The 24125-nt window shown below is 38.0% G+C and overlaps 1 protein-coding gene across 1 annotated transcript; it reads left to right on the forward strand.

Annotated features, from left to right (window-relative positions):
• The first annotated feature begins 496 nt into the window (after positions 1-496).
• LOC128739941 (uncharacterized) lies at positions 497-20153 on the forward strand. The gene is made up of 6 exons (XM_053835441.1): positions 497-609; positions 6006-6393; positions 11530-11934; positions 12002-12902; positions 13096-13137; positions 18118-20153. Exons 1-6 carry the CDS (start codon positions 497-499, stop codon positions 20151-20153), a joined length of 3885 nt encoding a protein of 1294 aa, XP_053691416.1.
• The last annotated feature ends 3972 nt before the right edge of the window (positions 20154-24125 follow it).

Raw genomic sequence — 24125 nt, forward strand, 5'->3', positions numbered from 1 at the left:
CCATTTTGACCAAAACGGAGACATTCCCAACTAAGCCGAAATTTGAAATGACGGTTTAATCGGTACGAAGAATGGATAACGAGTGTTATGTCTGTTTGTCTGTGCCTTAACTGTGATGTCTTTGATTTTTACCGCCCAGTTTATTAGCCACTATGCAATGTTGTTAATACCTGTTCCATTTACCGAATGTGAAAAGGAATTTTAGTTTGACTTCCGAACAGCTAATTTTGCTGCTAAGCCGTTCCTTGGCAACCCGTTGATTGGGCCCCGTTGTACAATGCCAACGATGTCAATGAAGCGGTTGAATATCTGATACATATTAAATTTACCCTTCTGCAGCAGAGCAGTGTCTACCCCACTCATATCTGCGGTTTTATTTCATCTAATAGATTGCTAAACATTTGTTCTCAAATCTAAAATAATTGAAATCGGAATAAATATAATTCTATAATAACAATGAGGCACATTCACATTCATTCACATTCGGTACTGTTTAATGAATGTAAATTCAGTCGAAGTGATTGTGCCATCCGTGATAACAATTATTAAGTTAAGTTTAGGTGTCCAGCAGGCTTCCAGTTCCCCAACGGATCTGGTCCTTTGTGGATGGTAAACAGAAGAGCGAGGCCTTCCATCGGTAATGTCGCATGGAACAGATACATACCGCTGAAGAAATCTGCTGCAAATCTTTTCTCCAAAGTCTTCAAGACTTCACAAATAATCGACGATCCTCTCCGAATCCTCCAAAGAAATATTGCAGCTGCAATTAAGTATCTAAAACCGTCATTGCAGCCTTCAAGAACTGTCCTCATCTTGAAGAACTGTGCGAAATCTCTATATTCAATCTGTAGCTGAGTTGGTCTGATAAATCCTAAATCCTGGATATCTTATCTAACATGTCCTATGTTAACATGATGAATGAAGACCCGCATCGCAGCTAGAAAATTGCGTGTGAAATGTTAAGTAATTTACACCTTCTTACTTATCACCTATTTTCATTATGTATTAATCAAAATACGATCCTTTTTCCATACGAATGACTTCGCAGAAGAATTTCTAATCAGTTAATGTAAAACCTTGTTAAATTGTTAAAAAATAAAACAGCTATATCCATTTCATACCTGAAGCCTCTTTTTTTAGATTTCGATTTTCAAGCACGCATTTCGAGCTAAATTTGAAATATGAAACTAATGTTTCGGTCTTCCACTTATATACTAAAGATTTCACAACATGTTCTAAGTCAAATTTTACCTGCAAAAAAGCAGCGTTAACAGACGAATAAAAACTCGTCTGAGCAACTGATTTCAAAGTGAAAGGCTGGTTTGGTAATTATGATCCCCATCGATGCTAGACCAGCAAGCCCTAAGTTTGATAAATCGCCACTTTTCTCTGCAGAGAATTTGTTTTTCATCATAGCCGAAAATATCAGTAGGTAGCCGTTTTCCTACCTTGTAGCAATGCATCGATTAATTTCCAGCTCGCTTATCTTATGCAAAAAATATCATCCCACAGGCTCGTGTTGTGTGCTTGCGTATACTGCAAACTCGCCATAAATATGTGCTTTTCTCGCTAGAAAGTGAATTTCACCTAACTGCTAACAGTTTATTTCAACAAAACACAGTAGTGATTCAGCATGCAATGGAGCTATTAACTTTGCGTTCCTTGTGCCAACACTTCCTGTTGGTGGTATTCTTCGTTTAAGATTTCCTTTTCACATTGGATATTTCACCCCTTTTCGCCCCGCACTAATCGGTCTGGCATACCATGGCTCGTTTGTTTGCACCATGACCTGGAAACAGGTTCAAGAACACTGGTTCTTAATCATATTCATTGTCGTGCTGCTGTTTTTGGTGCATTATGCAGTGTTTATGCCGCTGTTCGTGAGAAACGAATGCCTCCAACAGGGTCACAAGAAATGATTAAATCTACTGGATTAAACTCTAGCGGGAGCTATTTAAGGACATAAATGACTATTTTGTTGGGAAAGTTGCTCTGTTATAATATAATTAGTATGTAAACTATAGACAATGCTTCCTGTGTCCTCTGTGCGGTAAAATATATTAACGTATTTCACTGGACGATTTGTTTCGGATCTCAGGAGGTAGGCGTAGCTGTCAATGGAAATGTTTTGGCGTAGGACTACGTCTTACGGCAAGTTTTGAGATAGGGTGTCATTCCAAAAAATCGAAAATTGCGAGCGTCACGAAAAATGAAAGATTTTGAGCGCTAATAGTTCAGCGGTTTTCCGAACGATTTTTAATGCTCTTACACCAATCGATCGGAAAATCTTCTGAGAATTGATCCAAATGAAGAAATGAAGAAGTATGGACTCTTGATGTTGAACTATTGAAAAAATGAAAATAATGAACCTATGTTTTAGCAGAATTCTGGCGTCGTGATTGGTTGGAAGATTCTTTACGATGATCTAAACCTATACCAATTTGATATCTGTGCTCGGGAAGTAAGCCAAAACAAGTGACAAAGTTCCCTCATTTCAACAAGATTTCCTAACACAGCAGTTAAACCTAGACCATTTTGATGTCCTTGCTTGGGAAGTACGCCAGAGAGAGTGACAAAGCCCCCTCGTGCCAACAAATTTCTTACGAACGCGATTAAACCTAGTCCAATTTCATGTCTGTGTTAGGAAAGTGTGCCAGATGACACAAGTTCGTTGTTCCAACAGATCGCAAATTCTTTACTGTGACTGCGAGACGATTAAACTTCGGCGAATTTGATATCTGTGTTGGAAAAATGTGCTACAATTGTAGTGTTCGGTTATAATGCAACTCTGTATGAATACGCATGCTTGCCGTTTCATTAGAAGAGTAGTGAAAAGATGTGCTGTTGATAAAATAGGATTGAATTGGTCCCTTCAACGTGAGGAACCATGAATAATAAAAACAATCTTTAAGGAACAATCAAGGAACAATTTAAGGAACAATTAGTAAGGTAGCAGGAAAGCAATAGTTTGTGTTCTTGATTTTGTTAAATTATTTTCAAATACACAATCTTTTGAGAATTGAACGTATGCAATGTTACTACTGTGATAAAAGTTACATACAATGCATGTAGCATGTATATATGTTGCATATAGCATGTATACATGAAGAATCGAATGATTACAAGCATGAATACATGCTACTATCACTACAAAGAGACTTACGTAGTTCTGCGTCACCTATATATGCGGTCATGTCTTGTACACAACACCTCCGATTTTTTTTTCTTTAGTTGTCGAATTATTATTTTTCCATCGCACATATGCACTACACTCCAACATCAAATCACTCTCAAGATCTTACGCTCAAAAACATCTAGAGCGTCAGTCAGTCGTTCTCCTTAAGTGTCCACGTTTCATGGCCGTAATCCACCACCAGGAAAATTAGCGTCTCTACTACACTTATTAGCTGCTACATTCACTACTAGTAACCTGAGAGAGAGGAGCCAGCTGGGATTGTTTTTGTGCATCGAACTGTCAGTGGAAACCGGATAAGAACTGTCACTAAGAACCGGGCTTGCTTGATTTAATAAAACAGGGAACGTATTTATTTGCGTTAAAATTTCAAAACCCTCGCAAATCGGAGCATGTTGACTTGATTTAAATTGTAGTATTTGAATTTTTTGCATCAAATATAAGAAGAAGACAACGACAACAACCAATCTGTCACTGAGCTGGTTCCTCTCTCTCTCTCAGCTAGTAACCAAGTACTTTGTTTTGACAGAATTTACGATAGGCCCAATTCTCGCAGCTATATAGATTGCTTTGATCCACTGGAATGCGACGATGTGAATTGGAAAGCTGATAATTTTTGTGCAATTATTCGTTCGTGACAACGCAACGGCGAACGGCTGGACAATACGAACCATTGGTGCCTCAGCCATTTACTGAACAACCTCCTCATACGAATGCTGATTGTAGTAACGAGGAAAGGCCTTGTCAGCCTTGAGCGTCTGTTGCCATGTCAAGGCCGGTCTTAAGGGCTGGACGATTTTAAACCAAGCTAACAGTTGCACTCCAGGTTAGGAACGGCTCAGGACAGTGTCTGATCCAGAGCGGGCGACAGAATTGAGAAACGCGGTGTGTCTGCAGTAAAGCTAACATAAGGGAACCACAGCACGCGACTCGATTGCGTGACCCTAGTAATGTAACGTACCTAACCCAAAATACTACGAATATTCTAGCAAACACGGATTGGAAAATTCGGCATCGGCCTAGACGTGTTTCGTCGTCGCACGACAAATGGAAACTCAGCACTTAGAACAGTATATCGCTGAATTTCGTAGGTGGCGACCGGGTGCTGCTCGAACAGTTTGGAGGTTTGGAAGATTCTACCAGACCGATGACTCTATCAACGAACCGGAAACGGGCTTTGTAGTGTTGGATAGAATGCAGGATCGCGTGATAGATTGGAAGACGATCAATGAGAGGATGTTTCTATTGACGATGAAAGGCCGCTTCTTCAATTAAAGCATCCTTATTGTGCACTGCGCGCACGAGGGTAAACCTGACGATGAGAAGAAAGCGTCACGGGGCATCAAGATCGTCATCAGGGATATGAACGCTCAGGTCGGTAAGGAAGAAATGTATAGATCGGCGATAAAGCCGGCCAACGATGTATAAACTACATAGCTTCCCAAGGCTAGTCATCCTAAGCACGTATTTCCCACCCAAGATATCCACAAAACCTGGAGATAACCTAACCAACATACATTGAACCAGGTGATTACATTCTCATAGATGACCGGTTCTTATCTAACGTTAAGAATATACTTTTCCTATGGGGTGCTAATATTGACTCTGACCATCACCTAGTAGCAGCATGTGTGCGCTCAAAACTGTCATACCAGACACGTCTTCCTCGGCTAGATAATCCGCAATCTGCCAAGAACTAGGCGCGATTACTGAATGAGAATCTGCCTTCTTCCGAGGAGTTAGATGCTTCGACCCTCGAAGACGGTTGGGGCAGAATACGTTTGATCATCAAAGAGGCCGCACTAGGGGAAGAACACCGAATTATGCGAAATCATTGGTTGTAGGGGAAATAAACCGTTTTTCATCTCGCTAATAGCCATAAGCTCTTACCTTCCTTGTTTATTGCGTTTATTGTTGCTAGGAGACCCTTAATTAATGTAACTAATCATGCAGGAAACTGAAAAGTTGGCAACACTGTTAAAAAAAACCCTTTTATATACTGTATAAATGATTTTCCGATATACTAAAGTATTTTTACATTGCGTAGAGAATTACTGCTTCAAAAAAAGTTATTTTGCTCTTAGTTTTACATTAAAAATGGGGAATTGCTTGCTTTAAAACCCTGTATCTCGGGATTGGCAAAGAATACTTCGGGGCGATGAGTGATTCTTATGTAAAAAAATCTGCAGAACACGATGAAGTTGAAATTTTTGAGATAAAATTGTCTTCATTGAGAGAAAAATGTAAATTTAGTTTTCAAATTGAGTTTAAAAAAATTTGGCAGCACTGGTGCTCGAAAATAATGTCTTTTTCGAACTCCTTGGGTGATTTTCTTTAAAAATGTGAAAATAGTGTCTTTCTAAACCTAATACTTCCGGAGATATAAGCAAAAGAAAATAAGAGGTTTTGACAAAAACGGGTATTTTCCTTAAAAATGGAAATGCTCCCTTTAATCGAGGAAATGTCCGACCGGCACCAAATTTTGGATTTTTACTTCCTAGCCGTAAACGAACAATCTGGCAAAATTTGGTTCAAATCCGTGAAGGTTGATTACAGGTTTGAACTTTTTCTCAGTCACTTGGCATGGAATAACCCATATTTATAAGACCCCGTCGTATGAAGGGACTAATGTCTTACTGATTATATAAAATACCTTTTCTTATTTTTATAATTCGACAACAACTAACTTTTTTCACTCAATTTCAACCAGCAATTGAGTAGTTCACTAATACAAAAGATTTGCTGCATCGAAGGCTTTTATCAATTATGTGTTGAACCGTTGAACTCATTCGTGTACTAAATATGCTTACAGTCATGTTTATGTCTATCTATCTGTCTGTCTTTTTATTTTGCCAGAAGAAACGACTGAAAGCCGAACAGCAGCAGCAACGGCAGCAGTGGCGTCGACAACAGCGGCAGTATCCACCATGGAGCGGAACAGCCGGACTGACGCCAGTGGTCGGTCTGCAGCTCTCGAAAGAGCCTACGTACACGATGTGTACGAAAATTGCGAGGAACCGGTTGGGCACGTTCGACCAAAGGTGGCACAATTCCTAGCAGGACTTGAGCCCGGCTCAGTGGTGTGTGACGTCGGATGCGGAAATGGTCGCTATCTAACCGGCTTCAACCCCACTATCTGTACTATTGGTGTGGACCGGTGCTATAGGCTAGCGAAAGTTGGACACGGCAAGGGATCAGAGGTATGTATAACTCGAAACAGGAAATTGCTGAATTATATATGTATAAGTAGGGTACAGGATGGTTTCGTCTACCGCGTCTGCGTTTCCATCATTGAGATGAAAAAACAGCTTTAGAACCAACTTTGATGGGAATCCTACATTCATACTATTACGTAGCATCAATGTTTACAGATCGTCTCGACAAAGGATAATATGTGAAAACTAATATAACTCTTTTTGGTTTTTCTTTAATGACGGAGAGAATCTACTCATTCACTCGGAGGAAATACTTTGAACTTTGAGTCCTTATTAACAGTACTTCCGCTTTGTTAGCGAAAGATAGTTCGCGCATCACGGCTCAACGTTAACATGTAAACACGTACTGGCAAAACGTAAAAACGTGCAAAGACAGTAAAATTCATCACATCCCTAAAACACGTGATGTAATTGCAGATAAAATTTCTTTGGAAACACGAAATAAAGTATACATATATGTATCGTGTTTGGGTATAATCAAGGAGGTCTGCTACCCTATTTTGAAGATATATCTGATGAACACCTTGAAAAAAGTATACCGATATAACGGGTATCTTTTGTACTAACCATACTGTCTTATCATTAACCCTATTATACCCAACTCATTTGGCGGTTTAGTGGTATTTTTCATTAAATCTCTAGAAAAACCTGATACTTAATTTTTATATAATAATATACGCTCATGGGATCTACACATTGAAATACATTGTTCAATTTATTTCGTTAACTGAAAAATCTTTATTTTGTACGTAACTTAAAAAAATCTTGAAATCTTGAACAGTATTCTTGTAGATATCGAGTTTGTATGTAACTATAATTATATTATAATCAAGCCCAGAAATAAATTAGAAATAAATGCAGAAAAATCAGCAAATCAGCAGTTACCGAACTGCATTTTTGCAACATTGAAAAAATTGTTAAACAGCAAATAATAGGGTAACGGCACCAAAAATCGCCACTTTTTCGGCTAACAAACAAGAAAATCAAGGTTCATTGTCATAAAGCTCTATATCGATGAGCAATGTTTAGCCTACATTAAAAAGAAACATTTTTGCTACGTTTTCAGCAAAAAAATTAAGACCAATTATTTTAAAAAGTCGTTTTAAATGTAAAAGACCCAGTTTTCGCCATTCGTGAGCTCCAGGTTTTCGCCACCCCCAAAAGCATTATTTGCATCTTATTCTAGTCTGAAAATTCATTTATGTTCATATTTTTGCGACAAATAGAATCAATTTTCAGTTGAATAGTGAAAACAAAATGGATTTCTGTTGAGAAACAACCGCATCACTGACTCCCGTGTGCTCAGAAACGGTTCATTGAAATTCGCCAATGGCTAAAAGTGGATCACGTGCAACTCATCACAATCTGACGACACCAACTAAAAATGATGCCAATTTGATTAATATAACCATTAAGTGTTTGCAGTTGTATTATATTGGTTCAGTACATAACTATGTTTAAATTATTGAATTTGTTATACTAATTATTATATTCTAAATACCAATAAAGTACTTGTGAACCGCTAAAATGGCGAAAACTGGTGCCGTTACCCTATAGGAATGCGATTTCTGCATCTAAATAGGTTTTTTCATTAATTATACATAAAATATCTGCGCGCTGCTGCAGTAAGAGTGTCATATTCACATACACATCAAATTATGACTGTATATTCCTGGCTCTTGTCCCTTTGTCGAACAATCGGAAACATTTATTTTCTGGAGGTAACACTTATCGCTAGCTAGGAACGTTTAAAAAATTTTATAACTTATAACATAACTTATTTTCCTTGGGCGTTTGAAAGTCGTCCGAAAAAACACTTTTCTCCTTACTGTGGTGCCTTCCTAATGCTATAATCAAGCCCAAAATAAATGAGAATCGAAAATATATTTTTGCACCATGCGATTATAACTTTTATGGTACTTTGAGCTTATCTACTGAACTAAATAAAAGTTATGAACAGTGCTGCGAAGGTCTGCAATGCAGAAGGTTTAAAAGCCAGACACAATGCATACGGATTTTAATACGTTTCGGGAATTTGATAAAACAAAGCCATGCAAAAACTATCAAGTTTCCATAACGTATTAAAATTCGTATGCATTCCGTCTGGACCTTTACCCTTCGGGGGATACAGTGAACATTTTGTTGCTGGACATCGGAAGTTATGTCAGAAGAAATAAAAATAACACATAAATAAAAAAATAAAATCGAGAATAGGTGACATTAACTTAATAGGATGATGGACCCCCTTCGTCATACGTCATGATTCATACATTGTTTCGAGATTTAAAAAAAAATTATATCTACTACTACTCAAGTTTTTCAAACGAGTTGAATGTGACACTTCTTTCCTGTACATGTACATCTATTTAGGCAGATAAAATATTTACTTTTCTTAGTGAAATAATTTCGCATGCTCCAGGGTCCAGCGGGAGTTGGCCATACAAAAACTGCATTTTGTCATATGCGAGGTTTCTTTCGTCTATCGTGAACAAACAGCAATTGTTTACAAAAATCTAATGATGATTCTTTGAGCCATGTGCTCCAACTCTTACATACAAAAAGGAGATAGTTTGAATCACAGTTTAATATTTCAAGTGTTTAGGTAGGGAAATATACTAAGTAGGAAATCCAAGAAGACTATTTTTCTGAAAAAATAGTGAAAAATAATGGTTTTCTTATATTATCTTTCGTGACAATAAAGAAGCATTCAATTCATCTTATTGCCAAGTAATAGTTCGAATGTAATTCACATCAAAATTGATTCTAATGCTGTTTTTTCGTCTCTGCCCATTCTGCACCCTACTGACAATGTTTAGCCCAAAACTGGCTGACATTTTGTATTTCTGTCTACATGAAGCTGCAAAAGCAAAACAACACATTATTAGCAAACAATTTTAATTACCAGCAATTGTTCAACAGTAACCTACAATTCAGAATCAATTCTAGTGTAATTAGGGTAAATTAACTATTAGTGCACCAGTTAGTACTTGAGTAGTTTTCTTCCACGAATTATTTTAAACTTGTAACGCTAAACACGCAACCGATGGCACTTACAATACGAGTAACTTTCGATTAAGCCTAAAAAATTTTAATTTATGTTGCAAATCTCTATATTTTACACATTTTTTAAAACACGTTGGACTGTCCGTTTTTCTTTAATGGACCTTGTGGATTCATGACATTGACATTACAGGAATTCTAGTGTATTTTGCATGAAGAGGGTCCACTAATGGCGACATTTTGCATTGTTAACCATAAAATGAACACTAACTTGTTGAAAATGTCGATTTTAAGGCATTAATCATTAAATTCAGCTAAAATTTTATAAACTGAACTGTGTAGTGCTTTGATTAGTACTTTCTGCTTCATGCCATATATCCTCGGAAATAAGAAGCACAAGCTAATAAACGCCGAAACTGTACCCGAGGTCCATTATAAATAAAGAGGCCACTATAGGTTAACTTACCGTACCTTGAATAACGAAGGAAGAACAAATAACAGTTCATTTTGCATCGTACACTTTGCTGTGACTTTTAGACGGATTAACCTGATCAAGACTTTCAGTAAAAAAACAACATTTGCCGATTTTAATTCACTGGATTTCAGCGAAAAATTTAATTGCTGATTTAAACCCAGCAAATCGTTTTACTGAATGAAAAACAACAATTTTAGTGTAATCACTCAGCCGCAAAAGTCAGGTTTGCTAAGAATACAATTAGGTAAGCACTATCATTTTGTTTCGCTTAAAAACAGCAAATCTTCGTTTGCTGGATGGAGCAAAACTCTGCTGGATTCCATCGATGATGTTTAAGTGTGTCTAAATAACCGTAACGCGTAATTGTTAACCGGTGACTAAAACGGCAATATAGGTCTGAAAAAGATGCGTAGCTTGCCCAGGTAACCAATAAGCATTGGCATAAGGCATAAGCAGTAAATCAATAACTTATTGGTCTTTCTGGCATATTCTGCCGCACATTGCTGTATACTGGCATTTTAACGGCATAACTGCTTTAAATTGGCATCTATTTTAATTCCTCGTAATCAGCTGCAAATTAGCGTTATAAGCACTATACGTGATTTAGCAGTAAAGTAGTCCTATATTTCGCCAACCTAGCTTTTAAGTAGCATTTAAGGTGACTTAAATGCTTATTGGCTTGCATGTGAATTGCATTGATAATGTTTATTGGTCATCTGGGTAGGAAAGCGCTCTTTGTGCAGCAACGGGTGTGAACCGTAAGTGCGCCGTAAATACTGAAGCTGGAGCAATACTTGTTTTAGCAATTTTATGTATAATAATTAGCTCTATAAAAGCCCCATACATATCTTATTCAAATTTTGTTTGCTAGAGTGGTACCGATGCATAAGTAAAATCGGTGTACAAACAACAGTACAGCCCTGATACATACTAATGGTAACTGTCACGATATAATGACTTCTTTCCTAGCGCACCGAAAACTGAAAACAAAAGAAACACCCAAATACTAGAAAAAATATAGAAAGATTTCCGAAGAAATTCCTAATATATCGATTGACAACTTTTATAAATCGTCAGTAATACTTATAATAATATGATTTCCGTATTAAGAGAATACTGCAACCCCTGTTCTTAGACAGTTATGGAATTCCACAAGCGTTAAGTTTTGACTTACCGTCGTATTTTAGTATTGACATAGTAATATGGTTGGACGTTTCAATAATTTTTAATAAAAGTATTCTTTATAATAGAAGATGCAAATGGTAGAAGAAACTATTAAGTGTGTATAGTATAGGAAAGAGCGGAAAATAGAATGCAGGATCATTTGAAATACGCGCTAGGAACCCCAAGGACTCTTGTGTCCTTAAATCCTTAAAGGTAACTCTATAAGCGTTTGCTCGAAAATTCGATAAATTAATGAAAAATCTAAAGAAATTAATCCTTGCTTAAATTTATTTTACGCGTGAGACATAAATTTAACATTCTACGTGTAAAACCTTTATTGTAACTCAATTATCTAACGCACTTTACGTTACGTAGCTGTGGCCTAACGGTCAAATGACCCCCGACTCAAAATTGCAGTAGAAACTGTACAATAGTGATTTAATAAGGCTAATGCAATAGATTAACTGGTCTTCGCGTTGCAGGTAGCGATATGTGATAACCTGGAACTGCCCTTCAGAGACGAATCCTTTGATGCTGTCCTTTCGCTGGCTGTTGTCCATCATTTCGCCACTACAGAGCGCCGAGTCGGTGCAATACGGGAGCTGGCACGAATATTACGCATAGGCGGCCGTGTTATCATAACAGTTTGGGCCTTGGAGCAACGGCATCGACGCTTTGAGTCACAAGATGTGTTAGTTCCATGGCAATCACCACGTTCGAAAACTAGCCCAGAGGAAGAAGAAGACGAGGACTTCCTCCCGCCATACCATGCATATGCGGAAGATTCAACCAACTCAAGTCGGTCGGCTGGTGATGGGGACAGCTCCAGTTTATCATCCTCGTCACCTGGCGAAACATGTTACAGTTTTGTTAAGAAAGCTCTACAGGTACATTATATTGAATTGAAAAAAAACTTGAAATAATGAAATTGATTTTTTTTCTGAATACTGTCAGAAACTTGCCGGCAGCAAGAAGAGTCCATGGTTTCTGGAATCGTGGAGCTCGCGAGAAACAAAACACGATAGTAGTTTAGATTATGAAGATGCCAAGGATCTGCCAATTGAACTGAGACGTCTGGAGGATTTGGACGACGTGCCGGAGCCACCACTGTCTGCTGGTCTGAAAAGCCGAAGTTTAGGTAGTATATTGAATACACCACCAAAAACCATAGTTAGATCACGTTCAAGTGTACCAAGTTTAGGTGCTCAAATACCTGAATCCGAAGCAACGCCTAGTGAGCCATCAACATCACGAAGACCAAAGCTTGTTAAACAAAAACAATCATTATGCGACGATGTAGATTACAAACTATGCGAATCAGCGCAGGCGTACCGGGAACATATACTACGTAACGAGTCACGAATTCAACTGCTAAGAAAACAGAGCTCTCTAAACGAAGAGCTTATGGCTGAAAGTAGGTTACGCGAAAAAGATCGGATCCGAAAACGAATACAGAAACAAATGTCCTTGAATGAATCTTTCCTTTGCCGATCCCTCTTTACGAAACGGCTCCAAGTGATCAAGGAAGAGTTTACTACAAAAATCAAGACATCCACTGGTAGCCTTGAGCGAGTGACGAAAAATGGGTTTGTCAAGATAATGCAAAACATTAAAGCTTCCGCTCAAGCTCATCATAGCAACACGCATCCGCACAACCGTTCTTACGACTCGTATGTACCCGGGTACTCGCCGTATACTCATGATAGCCGTCCTGGAAGTCGCCATCTTTCCAGAAACAATTCCATGAACAACAATGGCGGTGGTAATGGCAGCAATGGCACCGAAAAACTCGGAGGCATGGGAACCAGCCAAGATGAATCAAAGCCACGTCGTCATTCAAGGGAAAGTGGTTCCGGTAAGTTGAATCGATCGATTTCACCAATTCTTTTATTTTCGTTTACTATCTTCAAACAGGTATTCTTGTATTTTTTTCTCCGTATTTCAAAAACCAAAACAAAAATCTACTTTCTTCTCTTTACGCATATTTTCCACTGCAACACCATCCATCCTTCTGCTATTGGTAATGTTCATCTGTTTCGTTTCGACAGAAAGTTTTCGTTCCACTTTCATTAAACGTCAACGTTTTGCGGGTACCTATTTCGTATATTGTTTGATAATTTATAATAGATGGTTCAACGCTTGGTTCTCAAAAAATAATTACATTTCTTCATATTCCTTTTAATTTGAATTTAACATTGGCTCTATAACCGTTGAAAAAATATATGTGATACTGTGTACGAAGGTTTTCGCTTGTGAAATGAAACAGCATTATTTAGTTACCAGCTCAAATTATTAGTAAGAAAATGTATGAATAGCAGTAAATTAATGCATGAACAAACACAACAACGTATTTGTTTATTTGTATAACAATATCAACAGGCCTTTTGGTCCCACTGATACACTTAACCTAGAATCTACGTGCTAGTACCAGGAAACGTGTTTTCACGGCTAACGTTTAAGTCGAAGCTAGATATGAAGCGATTGAAATGGCGTTGCAGACCAGTGATTGTGCTAAAGGTGCTGTAGTTGGTTCGCCGATGCGGTACACGCTGAAATGGATCATTACGTAGAACATGACTTTGAGCGTATATGTTGAGGTTCGCAAGTAGACATGGGCAAGCCACTCTGGAGGTCAACATGTCGGCGACAGCCATTGCTCTGCTCACGTCACGACGAGTGTTCAATAGGTCAAGATCGATGAGTCTGCAGCGTTGTTTATTGCAGGGCAGCTGAAAGGGGTTGTTCCAGGCCAATCTCCGAAGTGCGAAATGTATCAATCTGAGCTGCACTGACTCAATTCGGTCAACTCCATTTTGGTAATAAAGACTCCACACTGGAGAGCAGTACTCAAGGTTGGGCCGGACAAGAGCGCAGTAGAGAGCTTTGAGGCAGTAAGTGTCGTAGAAGTTTTTGGCGATCCGCATGATAAATCCCAGGTTCCTGCAGGCCTTGTCGACAATAAATGCGATATACCGTTTGAATTCAAGCTTTAGCTTAGAGTCGAGCAGTATTCTCAAGTCCTTGACACAGTTTTCGCGGCGTAATGGCACGTCTGATAGCATGTAGTCGAAGACGATACGATTTAATTTCCTGGAGAATGTAATTATTTCACATCTGTCGGAGTTTAGCAGCATGCGGTTATCGGTTTTCTGCACCATTTCGCAAAAATCGATAGCCGCTCCTGCAGGAACGCGGCATCGGTTATGACATATGACGAATGATACTCATAAGGCAGGTAGCATATATTTAAACTGTCGCTATACTTATGTATATGTTCAGATTAAACGCTACTGAGAACATATTTTTCCTAATCTGACACTATCGCAGTTTGTATTTTGCAAAGACCTCAGAATATTTTTAATGATTAAGAAATATAGAAGAAATATGTATAGGGTCGGATAGATGGCGTTGTGCAACACCTTGCACGAGAACGCCTCATACTGAGCTTCAATGAGATGTACTAGCTTATATGGAACTCCTCTACGTCTTAGTCTACATCCCAGATATTTTCTTGGTTGAGTCGATCTTCTTTTGGATCTGGTTAAGGTTTAGCTTACGGAGTACTTTCACAGTAATACAGAGCAACGTGAAGCCACGCCAATTACTGCATTCAGTGACATCTTCGTTTTTTGGGAACTAAAATACCAACCAAAAGACCAAAACCAAGTAGACCAAAATGCCCTGCATCCAGTCTACCAGAAAAGTTGCGGTTACTCATATATTGCTGAATAACTGATGCATCATCTGGGCTGACAAAGATGGATCAGCCTCATGAGCGTAGCGACGGGGGGGCTGGGGGTTCAAATTGAAATTTCTGCTATCAATTGCTTAGAGCACAGGAAAATTTACAGGACTAGTTGTACGATCCTCGTTGTCGTCGTCAGTAGCATAGACCTCGTGCTGTTCAACAAGTCGACTCTCAATCTTGGGTTACTCGTCACCTATTTCCCAGGCGTTTCAGAAAGCGCTAACCGCAAGACCAAGTTGAGCCATCTCGCACGTAGAGCCCCTCTGTTCTGGGTGCCCGTGGGGTTGTTAAATAGAACCGTTTTCCTTATGACTGTCTGATCCACCGTAGTTTACCGTATGCTACACCAGATGTCCGATGATAATCTCCCCAAGTTGTCTCTGCTGCTGATGATTCATTTACACGCAAATCTCGTTTTACGTCCACTATTATGGGACGTAAAAACAATCGGTCGTAAAAAGGGTGGACGTTAATTGAAATTTTAGACGTAAAACGAGAAGACATTAATTAAAATTCCTTACCTAAAAATATTGACGCAAAAGGAAATCACATGAAATAAATGGACGTAAAAAGAAATTGTAGTGTGCCTGCACCGCTTCCAGCTTTTGCTCCGTCAAATATCGTCCGCAAGTGCGGGCATGTCCTCCGTGAGTATCATCAAATCCATAAAAACTACTGGCTACGCCCATCAGTCTTGAGCATTTCGGCTGAAATGCAGTCTATCCCTGGCGCACTATTGGATTTCATACTTTTGCTGGCTGTTTCAATTTTAACCAGTGGTGACGCTTCAAAGTTGACGGGATTAATGCGACAAACTATTGGCGTCATACGCTGCCGGTTTTGCAGGTCTTTGGCATTTGACACTCGAAAGAGTTGTTCAAAATGTTCAGTTTATCGCTTAAACTATTTTGTACGGTCAGTCAGTAGCAGCTCTGTCCTTAAGCTGCATCTTTGTATTCATCATGATACATATTGCTGAGGAACAACTGTCTAAGCCGATCCGATTTGCGCACGCACAATGCCGGCTTTTGCCGCTCTCCGCTCGTCGATCTTCCTCCAAGTTTCATCCAAAATTGAACATACGACGGCTGGCTAGTTAGACTAGCATTGTACCTCGAGATGTGGTCAATTTGGGTTTGTGTTCATCCGTCGCGGAAAACCCACGTAACTTTATGTGCTGATCTATGGGGAAAGAGCGATACACCAATGACCATGTTGTTATTGCCACAAAACTCTATAAACAGCTCCCCGTTTTCGCTCATCTCTCCCGGGCTATGGCGTCCCATGGCGCGTTCAACTTTCGCATTGTTCGACTCAAACTTTGCGTTGAAGTCGCCCAAGTAGAGTAGAATGTCTCCCTTCAGGATTATCTCAACCACGCTGTTCAACCGGCTGTAGAAACTTTCTTTCTCCTTCAGGTTGGTGGCATCTGTTGGCTCGCAGCACTGGATAGCTGTAAGAGTTTTACTTCGTATTCTAAATCTGGCAACAATTGTTTTTGCGTTTCTCGATCTCCACTTCACAGGGGCCCGCATGTGCCCCTGGGTTTAGTAGGAATCCTAGTCCTTTTTCTCGAGTAGCATTTTCACAACGTATGCCAACGTAGAGCAAGACTTGTCCGAATTGTGTTTAGCCTTCGCCAGTACGCGGACAGCAGACCTCGCTCAGCCACAGCCTCAGCCTCTGACTCAGATGAGAGCGGGAGCAACTATTCCCCCTTCTCTGTCAGGAAAGTCCCTTTTAATCGTGCCAGATGAATGTCGAAATTTCAAGATAAATACAGGTGGAGTTTTTCTGCAAATTTCCAAGAATTTTCCAAGAAAATTATTACTAAGCAAAAATTGGTAAAACAAGTAGATTCAGCTTACAAATATATACATGTAATTTTCAATCCATCCAATATGTCCCGCATTCATTTAGAAATAATCACTTTAGTGTACTAAATATTCAGATTAAAAATAACCTAGCTAGAACCCAAAGCGTACATCAATGGGCAAAATTATCGTAAATAACTCTTAACAAATTCAGAATCGTGACTAAAGCGTAAGGTTCAAACACGAATCGTCGATTTCCGGAATTTCAAATGCGATTTTTATGCTCAAAACAACAGATATATTCACGCAAAATTATCATTGTGTTTTGACAGACGCGAAGAACACAATAAAAAAAATTTCGTGAACATATCTTTTGTTTCGACCATAAAGACTGCTTTTGAAATTCCAGAAATCCTTAATACCTTAATCCTTAATGTTTGAACCTTAATAGCGTGCGCCCAAGTTGATTTTCAATCGTATATAATGATAATAACTGAAACACATACGATATTCGGTGCAGTCGTATATAATTACTTAAATAGATGAAATGCGTATATTTATTCCTCATCACGTAGATCGCCTCCAAATTTGTACGGATATTGCGGATATGCTAGTTTTGCGCAACAAATAAGTTTTATCAGCATGCATATCTGTAGGTAATGCTGATTTTTAACTTTTACATATAAATAGATGGGGAACCGGCTGAATCTGAATACGGGTCCATGCTTGTGATAACAGTGTTTTACCAATATATTAACGATGCAGAATTTGGTATTGATGCTAGGTTCAATCAACATTATATACAATATTGTGTATCCAGCAATAAATTGGACTTCCGAAAAAACGGCAAACGATTTTTCTTCCGTATCGTACATTAAACCTAATGTCAGAAGTAGTGCGCTGTATAGCACGTCTCATTTTCTATACAGCGCACTGCTTCCGACACTAGGTTTAATGTATGGTACGGAAGAAAAATCGTTTGCCGTTTTTTCGGAAGTCCAATTTAGTGCTGGCGACACAATATCATTTACTCATCGATAACGAGAAGCTTGAGAAAATTAGGTTTTCTAGAAACTAATGTTAATTTAAAATTCAAATATTCATTCCATTTGTAGTCACAATGATAGTGTCACAAAATTAAATCAAAGCTTTATTTTTAATTGTGCTACTAAAGTATCAATTTATGTTAATTTCACTATTGCTTTGTCTATTGCATGATTCTAATTGGCCCTGTTCCATGTCAAAATATTATTTCAAACAGCCATTAAGAAACATAACAGCACATATGTAACTTTAGTTTATCGCCCAGTCACGCCGACTATTACTGTTTGGCGTCAACAGTGTTTAGCGAATAGTACAAACATATGTATCTTTCAATGTGTAAATAAGTGGATGTTTAGTAGCATTGCTTTTTTGAGAACCTCCTAAAGCTTTCTCGTTTCTCAATCGCACCACTAATGTTGATTTTTTTCTTTCCATTATTTCACTCACCGTTTCGCCACAAACAGATTCTTCCAAGGACAGTAGCTTACAAAGTGATACAAGCATCGAATCTGAAGACAGTTTTGCCTCTGTGATCTACATTCCGAAACCAGAACAACAACATCAGCAACAATATTCTCCAGCCACTGACGGAGTTTGTTCCGGAACAACACGACTGCCTTCAGGACCTGCATCTCCGCTTATAATGCCCTGCCCTACACCAGCCCATTCTCCCGCTCCGCCACATATAAATCCGGTAAACGGAGACGATGAATGCAGCAAGTTCAGTTTCGAAGATGCTACACTTTTACATAGGTTAGATGAAATTTCACCGTCACTATCATCGACAACAACATTTGTACAAAGCACATTTAGCTCTAAAATTAAATTACTTAAATCCCCGCCTTCAAATGCTTTGGCCTGCACGAGTTCAACGATTTTAACTGCTTCCAGTAACAACAAAACAACAACATCTAGCAATAGCAATGCTTGCTCCCCCGGTGGCAGTATATCAACGACGGATGCAAACCCTCCGGTGCAGAAGATTACACGCCAACAAATTAAAGATTTGCCACCAATTCCAAAATTTCGGAAGAGTGGCAATTATCCGATACTGCGCCGACAGTCCTCCACTAGCACAGCGGCTCCTGTAGTGCCAAAATTACTTTCACTAGAATTGTTCAACCCTGAAACGGATGATTTGGACAGTGATTATAGTGAACCATCATCGCCGGATTCAATCGATAGTGTAATAAGCGCCTTACGACCGTCAGGGACCTCTGAGTTGGTTCCCACTAACCAGCAGCCTAGTCATCCGGCAGCAACAACTATTCCTCCGCTGGTTGAAGCAGCCGCTGTCGTTGCCCACAAGCTAGAAGATGCTGTTGAATTGGTAATTCGAGAAAGCGAAAACAAACCGAGAGTTCCAAATGCATCATCTGATTCGCACAACAGTACAGATGATCCAGATCCCGATGATACTTCCTGTAGGCAGCACTTGGTGGATTTCGCAGAAAAATTGAGTGCTCAATTACTAAAGGAACTTGAAAATGAAAAAGAACAACGAGGAGACAGTTTTGAAGAGAACGATGATGAAAGTTGTGACAGTAAATTTCAAAATAAAGCGCTTTCACTTGCGGATGCGCAGCCGTACTTGAAGAAGCTAAATGGAGATATGAGAGACTTGAATCAACTGCGAGCTGAGCTCCGGGAACGAAGGCTCATGCTTGCAAACTTGAGTCATCTAGGGATGAACGGCTTAGGGGGAAGCAACGATTCATTAGGGCCCAGCTACGGGTCTTCAATGACACCAATCATCCAAGAGGAATCAGACGACGATGACGAGCTTATCGATCCGTGCGACTTCCAACCAGATGATTTTGAAAACTGCAATGAAATGCGGGGTGCCAAGTTGAATCTAACAAAAAACGATGAATTTGTAATTATTCCAGAATTAGACGAAAACGATGCTGACATAACAACAAACAACACAGCTTTACTGATACAGGAAGAGGAGAGCTCAGTGGAGCTTCCTCAAAACATTGATATAGAATTTCTAGGCGAAAGTAACAGTAACAATAATAGTACGAATGATAGTCATTTAACTAGCAGTAGGCATATTTTACCTCTCAAAACTATCAATTTGAGCTCCACTCAGTTGAGTGTAAATATAGTAAATTCGCAACAACATAACAAATCGGAAGCTAATTTCACCAGCGGATACTGTTCGAGCAGTCAACAATCCACGTCACAACAAGAAACCACAAGTATGGGAGGAGCCAACGAAACTAATAATAACAAAAAAATGCCTAGCACCAATAAATCATCGATCGAATCTCACAATAGTGTTGACTCTTGGGCCCATTCGACTAGTTCGGCCTCGTTGGATAGCCCCTCAGTCGGGGGCGCGGCTACACACCATCGGTATTATCACGTCTTTCGTGAGGGTGAATTAGATGCGCTTATCAACCATCATGTGGCCAGTTTGCATATTGTGTCGTCCTACTACGAACGAGCCTCGTGGTGTGTAGTTGCCGAAAAAGTTCAAGTTTGGACGATATAAAAGCAGAAAATAGACAAAAAGTTACCCCGCCGCCGTTCTGCCAATAGTTTTCCTGTGTTCCAAAAAAATTAGTAGAACTTTTAAACCGTTCTTGCTTTGCAAAAATATCCTCCCAGTTAGTATCGAGGTACCGTTTTGATTCAAACTTAAAACAGTCGCAAATTTCGAACACTTCAAAATAAAATTCTCTTTGTATCGCTAATATGCTAAAATATTATGTTTGTTATATACCACATGTTATATACGGATTTTACTACGTTGCGGAAATTTGACAGAAAACCCATGGAAAAATTGTCAAATTACCGCAACGTGGTAAAATCCGTATGCATTGTGTCTGGGCCTTAACGAACGCGGTGGTATACAATAAGCAATATTTTATCACATTATCGATACAAAGAGCATTTTATTCTAAAGTGTTCGAAATTTGAGACTGTTCTAAGTTCGAATCAGAACGGTACGATGCTGGTCTAGGTAACCGCTCATCGCATGCTCGAATCTTGACTGGGCGGTGCTGCTGGAATCGGTAGAGCCATTTCGTTGCACTAACCCGGCAATAGGGTGATTGATCTATTTTGGACAAACGTTATGCCTACTCTATTTTGGACATTTTCTATTTGATTTTGCCGTAAAAGTTCAAAATAGAGTACGCGTAACACTTGTCCAAAATACATAAATCACCCTAATTGCCCTGTACTTTAACAAAGGAGCTGCAAGGTGTTTCGAGAAACAAGGGTCAAGTCTTAAAAAGCCACTTACGGCCTAGGCTTTGCATTGCTTGCAAAAATACAATCACTTGTTGAATTTCGTTTTATCTTATTCGATTAATAACAAACTGAAGCATGTTATATAAAATGTTAATTATTATGCACACTAATAGTGACATGCTTTTTGATTAACTTGTACAAATTTCAGTAAAGTTTCCTACATCTAAAACACCACAGTTCTTTGTGCAACTTGTGCATATTTGTTGTTGCCAGACACGTTAATTTATTGGTCTCGTCGCTTAGGTTTATTAATATTTCTGCTTATGCAATTAAATTTTTTTCCGTGTTAGAGACTTATCACCGCGACCATTATTTCAATCTATTGTGGTGTGTCCTCTTTTATTTTATGCCATGTCGTATCAGTGAACTATCAAAGTTTGATTAACTACAGCCACTACCGAGGACATTTATCCCAAACAGATGATACTTTTGACTTAGAATTTAAGATTTCATTACATTGTGCGAGTTAATCAAAAAGTTCTCCAGATTGAATACATAAATTTGGTAAATTTGTTCGTTTAATCCCAATGGGACTTTGTATAGACTTTGTATATTTAGAAATTTAAAAATAGGACATTGATTTTTCTTAGTTGAAATACGATTGCAAATGTTTAGAACGTAATATGGAACAACTATGTACAGAACGGGTGTGTAGTAACAGATAGGCCTATATTCATTATCAATTATTTGTACCTAGTATACGTACTCAAATTCAAGTGGTGCACAAAAATCGCGAAAACGATATCAACAAATCGATTTATGGGTCCCAAGGGTCTTTGCGAAAAACGAATATTGTTACTATAAGTCTCCATTGGTTTATTTCGATACATAGTTTCATTCAATACAGTATAGTATGCAAAACAACAGAATGAACTCGTTTCTTTCGAAATAGTAAGATAGTATAATCATATGAAATAGGTATTGTAATGATCAGATAACATTACTAGTTAGATAAAAAGCTTTAATCTCAATACACTAGCTCTCATTTCCCGAATTGGTCTACAATTTCTATTAAACGGGCCAACAAATTCAGGTATAAACGCATAACAGTCTTAATCTTTTGTAGCAACAGATTGATTTGATTGACAGTAAAAAATACAGCTATGTATTTTGCAGCCAGATTTATTCAAATGGATTTCTTATTTTTCTCTATTTTTTTTAATTATAGTCACTTTAACAGCTTGGGTTCTGCGGGGTTGGGTTTTTAACCCGGGTCCTCAGCGTGAGCGGCGTGAATGCAAACCACTACGCCGGGACTGACCCCTTTTTTCTATTTGTTTTACATTGAAAGTTATCTATTTGGTTAATTGAGTCAAAAAATAGTCATTGAACATATTTCGAATTGGTTTTTAATAAGTCTATCTTACAAAACTGAAGAGTTTTTTTTTTCAAAATTGGTTAAATTTTGATAAGCAAACAACTATATCCAATTAAAAATTTTAGGCATGTATTAGAAATCTGAGATGAACTAGTGACTTTTCCGCTTAGTTTAGTAGTGGACTCTTAAATTTAATTGGAATTAGGCCATTGCACAGTTTTTGTCCCCCCTCCTCCCCCTTGGAAATTGGCATGAAAAATCGGGGGGCAAAAAAATAATTTGTAGGGCACGAATTATTTTTTTTTATAAAATCAATTGTCTGTGGGTTCTATAGCCTGAAAAACTCGAAAAATGAGTGTAGGAGTTGAGTCAGCACTTCTAGCACGAAATAGAAATGAGAATTCAAACAGTGGAATTTCCGGAAATCGGCCAAAAATAATTTCTTTCGTTTTTGTCTTTTTTTTCGTAGATTTTTGCATGGAAAATAATAACATATATATTAAAAGCAAGAATAGATTTGGTTTTCGCGTTTAAACTTTAAAATCCACTTTTTTTTGCTCGATTAAAAAATTCTCTTTGTTTTTTTTTCGGAGGGACAAAAACTTTTTAAAATATTAGTAATGGCCTTACTCCATTTGGCAGATTTCAAGAAAAGCATAGCAAACTGAAAAGATCAATGTTTTTAATTTTTCAATACGTGAGAAAATTTTGCTTTCAATAAGCTTTCTGATGGATTGGAACATTTTTAAATTCAAGCATCAGTTCAGTATTTCTTGAGAATTTTTTTATCTCAAAAATTAAAAAAAGAGATTTGATTTAAAACGGCTACCTAGCTTAATTAATTTGAAGCTTTAGCATACGACAAATCTATGCATACATGTTCAATTACATTATTGCAAAATAACAACAAATTTTACAAATGATTTATTCGACGAATAGTTCTTGAGTTTTTTTTTTTTGGCATGAGATTTAGTTTGTTACAAAGCCAGGTTATAACAATCAACTATATAAAGGAAGCAAACCGTCCTTTCTTGTGTTACTCAAAAGACCGAATTATTTTTGAATTTAGTGGAAACTTTATAAAAATAAGAGAGTCAGAGACGAGTTCAAAATATTTTTATTTCTGAAACCAAATAAAGCAAACTAATTTGACTACTAGGCATCGAAAATTATTCTATCAATTATCAAGGTCTGCTGAAACTCAAAATCCACATTTCTTCGTCAAAACTACGAAACGATTAAGCTAAAATAGGATCAACTGGATGTAACAACACCACAAACAATTCGTTCATCATTATAAATTCAAATCGCAGATATATACGAGACATCTCATTTATGAAAATAACTCAAAATATTCTTTTCGAACAATTAATAAAAATAAATAAAAATGTATAGCAAGAATATCTACAACTAAACGAGAAAAAGGCTCTAAAATGTATTATTTATGTCTCTGTGATTCATATATTACAATAGAAAGTAATTATCGTAAGAAAAAAAATCGAAAAATGATGACGGCTGTAACTTAAATTATTCAAAAATAATATTAAATAATCTTGTTTTTCGTTCTGTAGAACACGAACGCGATTTGGAAGCATAGTAAATCGAAATTAAAATTGGATCGTGAATTTTTCTACATTTTACTTTGGCTTAAGAATGTGCAACGTTCGATTGAAAGCTACTCCTAAGAGCATACCGAAAATAATGATCATAAAAACTATTGCCGATATTTATAATGGGACCCTTTTCAATACAAAAGCTTACATACATACTATTAAAAACAATGGTTGAAATAATAAAACTTTCTCCATTATTCACTGCGCTCAAAGCCTTTTTATTCATCAAATATTGTTTCCTTCCTATGCAACACTTCTAGGACTCGCCAAACGGTTC

This window comes from Sabethes cyaneus, chromosome 3 (genome assembly GCF_943734655.1).
Source record: "Sabethes cyaneus chromosome 3, idSabCyanKW18_F2, whole genome shotgun sequence".
In the NCBI taxonomy this organism is placed as follows: Eukaryota; Metazoa; Arthropoda; class Insecta; order Diptera; family Culicidae; genus Sabethes; species Sabethes cyaneus.